This window comes from Aplidium turbinatum, chromosome 10 (assembly GCF_918807975.1).
Source record: "Aplidium turbinatum chromosome 10, kaAplTurb1.1, whole genome shotgun sequence".
Lineage (NCBI taxonomy): Eukaryota > Metazoa > Chordata > Ascidiacea > Aplousobranchia > Polyclinidae > Aplidium > Aplidium turbinatum.
In genome coordinates this window covers 7,927,520-7,933,966 of record NC_137481.1, presented here as the reverse complement: position 1 = coordinate 7,933,966, position 6,447 = coordinate 7,927,520, and the positions used below count along the sequence as shown (strand labels likewise).

At 37.5% G+C, this 6,447-nt stretch overlaps 1 protein-coding gene across 1 annotated transcript; it reads right to left on the bottom strand.

Moving 5' to 3' along the window:
- Window positions 1-3,677: 3,677 nt before the first annotated feature.
- On the bottom strand, window positions 3,678-6,440 carry LOC145777968 (uncharacterized). Its single transcript, XM_082589340.1, has 3 exons — window positions 6,119-6,440; window positions 4,517-4,696; window positions 3,678-3,941 (listed from the first exon to the last, which is right to left on the bottom strand). Exons 1-3 carry the CDS (start codon window positions 6,397-6,399, stop codon window positions 3,713-3,715), a joined length of 690 nt encoding a protein of 229 aa, XP_082445466.1. The 5' UTR covers window positions 6,400-6,440; the 3' UTR covers window positions 3,678-3,712.
- Between the last annotated feature and the right edge of the window lie 7 nt (window positions 6,441-6,447).

Sequence of the window (6,447 nt, the reverse complement as noted above, 5' to 3'; positions counted from 1 at the left end):
CTTCAGTTTTGAAAACATATCCAAAAGGCAGTGTTACTTTTTGAAGTTCATTCTTAAGTGCAAAAAAGTCTTTGATTTCATCGACTGCTAAAAACTCCATATTTTCTTTTTCTAGTTTTGCGTTTTGTTTCTCGGCTCTTTCGGCTGCAGTGGACGCAGACGATCGTTTGATAGTTTGAACTGATGATAAATATTTAGGAAGTCCTGGAAACACTTTTGGAATTACAGTAGGTTTTAGCCGTTTTCAAACTAATTCGGTGGTTTCTCGTTTTACTTTTCGTCTTTTCTTTTTATCAAAGGAAACTGTTTGAAAGTCATTAGCATGAAAATGCTTATCGCAAACTCTATGATTTTTACTTAAAGTCCAGTTTTTGCGTGGAATAGCTGCAACCCATTTTCTTCGAATATCAGGATCTGCAGGGAATTTAAATAAAGCGGGCTTGTCTTCTTTGCTCGACTTGTAGCCACTGCTACATCCCGGTACACAGCACGTGTTCACCATCGCGACAAGATTTTAAAAATGAGCGATGAACGGAATAAATTGGCAGATAACTTAATTAACTTGAAATCAACTTACACTGTGACAGATTATAGAAACTTTTAGCATTTCTAAATTATAAAATCCGACAATATTTACAGACTAGTAGGTAGCCTACGACGTACGAGAACCTATAGCCTAATAGTCCCATGCAGTTGTTGTAGCTATTTTAGATTTAAGCGTTAAAATCTTACACCTCTTTTAACAACGCTTTTTTACAGTTTAAAATGTTGACTCCAAGCTTGCCTCTTGTTTATTCAATTCAAACTGTGACCTACCAGAACCGGTGCCGTACTAAAATGTATCAACATACTGACAGTAGTCCAGCAATCGTGTAAAGTACAAAATGTACATTTAAAGTAACGCCAACTACCGATATTCTTCGAAGTCTGTAATAATACTAAACTTAACTGACTATGTTCTATATAACTAGCCAATTGAATCTTAACTGCCAGTGTACTGGTACTAAAACGCTGAAACTATCACACTATCCTACATCGTTAGATTCTCTACTTTACACAGCTGCAAAGCAACGACTGGATTTCTTTTTCTGTCATACAGTCACGAGACTTGCTTCACAGCAGGGATATTGCAGTGTTTCGTCATAGAAACCATTGTTATATTTCACTATCGTTTTGTAATACGTGTACAATAAAGTGGTCTGTGTGACGTGGTCTATTAAAGTGTGGTGTATCTAAGTTAATCAAACAGAAATACAACAGATATCTAGAAAAGGCGACTTCTCAACAGCGTAATTGACACGCGCTTTCGCCTTTTTCATTTTCGGGCGTTAACAGCGCTGACCCTTCTAGTGTCCATCGCTTTATCGAAATTTGCAAAGTCAGCAATCCCGGTGTTCTAATATCCCTGCTTCTTGCTAGTGACAGACCACTTTGGAGAAACAGAATTAGGGAAGGCACGAAAATTTTTGAAAAAAACAGGGTACAAAAAGCCCAAGAAAAACGAAACACTAGAAAAGAAAAGCTAAAATTACCACGTCCCCCACCCTCCGTACAATGTGACTTTTGCCCACGTCTTTTCCATCATAGACTGGGCCTCCAAAGCCACATACGACATCACCATCCAAAACCAAATTCAATTTGAAGACAAAACTAATGCTCGGACACGAGCTGGAGCCGACGAGACGAGACGAGCTAACTGGGTTTAGTAGAAATATGCTTTAATTGTTTCGGCCACTTTTTCTAGGCCTCTCTCTGTGTGGAGGAAAAAGTGCTTCCCTAGAGAGAGTTGCCAGGTCATTCAAGGTGCTGCCGTTGTCTCTTATTAGTTCAACATCAGACGACCCAGCATAGGTTTCTGAACGGCTTGCATGCAGAATTGAGACTGCTGCTTCTAGTGGCATATCTTTTACCTACCTATGTCATCTCTTTCCCACCGCTACAGGATTTTTGGAGTTAAGGATAAGACGTGAAGTGGACTTGAGCCTACGCTATAAAGTGCTAAAGTGAAGTAGCTAATAGTGTGCGCAATCCTGGACTCTTCAAACACAATTAAGGTTCGTCTGCCCTGGCGCAGCATGCAAAAACGAGGACAGTGAGGTCCTTAAGTTGTAGGTTTTATATCAGACTTTCCTTGTCTTTTCTGGTTTAAGACGTTTCCCGGAAGCATGGGAGCACTTTAACTCAGTGCTGGAGGCTTGGTTTTGGTATGTTAGGGCGTGTGCACAGTAGGCCTACGCCTTCGGATCTCATCTAGGCTATAAGAGCCAAGCCTTCTTTTGTATTTAACCCATACCTGAGGCAGGGATATCTAGAGAAGGGGATATGAAGGCTCGCAGGGATTGCCTTATTGTCACTACACTACCAGGGCGATAGTTTGTAGTGCTTTAAACATGTGGTTCTTTTTAAAATCGTAGAAAGTTTTGTAGTGCAGCTGGTAGGCTACAATGAGCTACAGAAGACAGTTAGCAAATGTGACGTAGAGCATATTTAAAAAATACTCATTTACAAAGACAGTTGAAAAGTTACCAGTAAGCTGTTTTTTAACAAAGCCCTTGCAGTAGGCTAGATGTAAAGCAAGTATATGGGTAGTTGAATTAACAAGCAACCATGAGCATGCTGTGAATATCCAGGCCTGGTGCTAATAGTGCAATGCAAGTTATCATAACAAGATTTATTAAACTACTATTGGTGCTAATTGTCATTTTAAGATAAACACAGATTATTTACGATAAATAAAAGCCCTTCTATTGTCAGACGTAATAAAAGCCTTCATATCCTCTTTTTTAGATATTCCTGACCAGGGGCCCTGACAGATAGGCTACTACTATCCTGGGCCAGAGCAGACCTGAGAGTAATGAGAATTCAGGGGTTATAACTCCACATTCCCCAAAGCACCACATATTCAAACTGGTGTCTCCTCACAGGTTGCAGTTTTACGTCAATAGGCTTACCCATGTATTAAACTCATGCTCAGCAGACGCACGTCAAAATACAACCTTTTGGGATTGAAAATGAAAACAATTTAGTTTTTGAAAAGTAAACCTATGCTGAGCATAGTTTTTGTGTTTTGGCCTCGTAGGTAGTTTTTCATTTCGAACTTGTTCACTTTTATAAAGTTAGAAAATTTTAGTTTATTTGCCAGTTTGGTCATCAAAGAATTTATGTAAAATGAATCGGTTGTTTTAGAAATAGATGGCTATTATGCTACTGACAACATATTATGCTTGCGAAACTTTGCAAACCAAAACCAGGAATATCTACAAAGGGGGTACGAAGGTTCACGGCGATTGCCTCATTCTCACAACACTAGAAGGGCAGCAGTTGATAGGTACCGCGTTAAACTTGCGGTTCTTTTTAAAATTGCAGAAAGTTTTTTATTGCAGCTGGAACCGTCAGCTACAGAAAACAGCAGTTAGCACATTAATAAGTAACCATGAGCATTCAACGAATATCCAGGCCTGATGTTAATAGCGCAATGCAGGTTGCCATAACAAGGCTTCTCAAATTGCTATCAGTGCCAATTTTCATTTTACAATAAACAGAGATTATTGATGATATACAGAAGCCCTACTATTGTCATACGTAATAAAAGCCTTCGTAGGCTATGCCTATTCCTGACCAAAACCTACCTTACTAATAACACAAAGAGGGTAAAAATTTTCCTCCTCAAACAAGTATGAAAAAACTCTATTTTATTTTAATGTTGCCAACGCTATCGCTTGTATCGCTTTGCAATGTGACTTCCAACCATGCTTGTAAGAGATATATCTTCCATCACGCCTTCCCAATGTATTATTGCTGCGTCTTTAATCACTGCCGCAAGAAGGAGCGCCAAACTCTCAGCAGTTATTCGAGGAAAAGAAAGCCATTTCATGCTTCGCAAATGACTAACGTATCCTCTTTTATAGTTTGGTTCATCATCGATGTAGCGGAATAGTTTGCTGAAAGAAATTAAAATAGACAAAATTAACGAAATTTAAAAATCTTATTGATGGGTGCGTAGGCCTATAGGCTACTGTTGACAAAAACACAACTGTATTTAGGAACACCTAATTTGTAAAATTGCTCGCTTAATCTAAACCAGTGCTTTTCAACAGGAGTTCCGTGACGGTTCCGCGAGGGCTTCTCGATGTTTTGGAGAATTGATTTCTTGTTTCGGTATGGTAAGCTAACCTATAGCCTATTCATGTGTCATTCTGAATTTGAGATTAGGCTACCATGCTGCAGCCACCTACCAAGTAGGCCAGATAATCAAACAAGGAGTTAAGACTGAATTGTAACAACTTTTGTAATACCACGGCTACCGCACGGTAACTATTTATTTTTTGAAGTGTAAACTAATAACAAAATATTCGATTTCTTACAAGAAAATTGATATTTCTAAATTTTGTTAGTAGGCTATAGGTTCCGTAAAAAACGCAAAGTAAATTGGGGGTTTCCGCAATGACAATAAGGTTGAAGAGCGCTGATCTAAATCATGTTTTAGTCACAGGCCTAGCTTATATAGCCTACTTACGCCACTTCATCATCTGCGTTGAGAAGGTAAGTCCAGAAATAATTGACCAGCGGATAAACCATCAGATAAATGAGAACGGTGGATATAAGATGCAAACAAATCAACCTTCCACTGTCACGGGGAAAGCGTGAATAAAGCGTTCGAATTCGTGTGAGAGGTTGTGTACCACATGGCTTGTGTCTGAAACAAGTTTCAATGTTTTTACCACTTTAATGAAATGTCATTTTTAGTCTATTGATTTCAAAATTGCAATTTTGAACTGACACTAAAAGTAGGCTACTTAGTCAGAGTTCAAATTCATTCTCTAATTTCACTAAAAAGTCACTTATAGTCTATTACTCTATTGCAAAGTTGCAATTTTGAGTTGACACTAAATGTAGTCAGAGTTCAAGTGCACTCTTAAATTAATTCCAGAAATAGAGAAATTGTTGTTGAATCACTAATAAGTTGTCACTTGCCAACAGTGCTGGTGTGAGGCGGCGAATGACAATTAAACCGGGAATTTGCCTATATCATGCTAAAAAATATGCAGAGGGGAGGAGCTTGAAGGGCAATCACTCCCCTAAAATTTAATTTTGTCCTCTCAAAATAATATTTTTGAAACTATTAGGCCTACAACGTTTTTAAACCATTTTTATTCACTTTGAGTGACGTTTGTCCTTCCAACTGTTACTTTTTCTCCACAACAATTTTCCTTCTAGCAACGTCACTAAAAATGAGTATAAATTCCTGTAACTATCAGCAGCTTATGGAAAGCTTCTTTAGTTGAGCACGAGTTTTAAACAGATGAAAACGTAACTCAACCAAACTGGCGAAAAATGGCAGCGAGAAACTCGCAGATGGGCGCACGCGGTATAAACATATCGTATCGGAATGAAGAATTCGGACTGCGGTATAAACATATCGTATCGGAATGAAGAATTCGGACTGCAACTCAAACGTGTAAACTTGTTAATAATAATATATTCTGTCATTCAAATAAAAATTAATAAATTGTAACTTATATAATTAAAACATAGGAGAAATTATCGCACGCTGGATTAATTGATTCAATAACTGAAACTAGACTGAATTAAAAGCTTATGGAGTCAATTTTGTGTGATTCTGTGTAGCCTACCGTAGTTGTAGTAAAGAAGAACTTTCACCGGATTTGAGATTTTAACGTCGTTTCATATTGATATGACATTCGTTTGCTTTGATATTCCTTTCAGATTATTATTAGCCTACCCGTACTCTAAAGTATTTATTGCTTTTTATTTTAACTAAAAAAATGAGTTTCAAATAGCTCAAGTTCCAAACCAATTTTTAAAAAGAATAAGTTATACAAAATTAAATCAAATGATGTGTCTGCAAATCGTCAAAGTTTTTTTAATTAGGCTATATAAGACTTATATTTTTCTAAAAGTCCGATTTATGACGTGCTAGGCTGATCTTGTTCCAACAGAAACAGATATTTCTTATCGAGAAAAGATGGCCTGAACATCTATTCTTTTATCAATTGTTGCCACAAAAAAAGAAAAGAAACAGTTTTCTTCGTCTTTTGAAATGAAGTGCTTCACAGACTAGTGCTTCACAGACTATATGACATGAAAGCTCACTCACTTTTTACAAGTTATTCCTGTTGAAGGATGGATTTTTTCTCCGTTGGTACCGGATGGATTGCAGATTATTTCGCAGTCATCTTCTCTATCGGATTCTGAATCTTCATATACGTATTTTTCTCTTGCTTTATTCTTTTTTTTCCCTCTCCTACCCGTCCCTGATGGGATAGGAGTTTCATTAATACGATTGCCTTCTATTTGGTGTTCACTTTCAGATGAAACTTCTGCGTTATCTGGTCTTGCTGTTGATATTTTTTTCTTTTTATTTCTTCGTCTTGACATAGCATTACTTTTTACAGAAATGCAGAAATGAATGAGGAGAGATCCTCA

Coding starts and splice junctions, on each gene's coding strand:
- LOC145777968 (XM_082589340.1), bottom strand. CDS start 6,399: ATGTCAAGACGAAGAAATAAAAAGAAAAAAATATCAACAGCAAGACCA. Junction 4,697..6,118: donor ACAGGAATAACTTGTAAAAA/GTGAGTGAGCTT, acceptor AACTTGTTTCAG/ACACAAGCCATGTGGTACAC. Junction 3,942..4,516: donor AACGCAGATGATGAAGTGGC/GTAAGTAGGCTA, acceptor AATTTCTTTCAG/CAAACTATTCCGCTACATCG.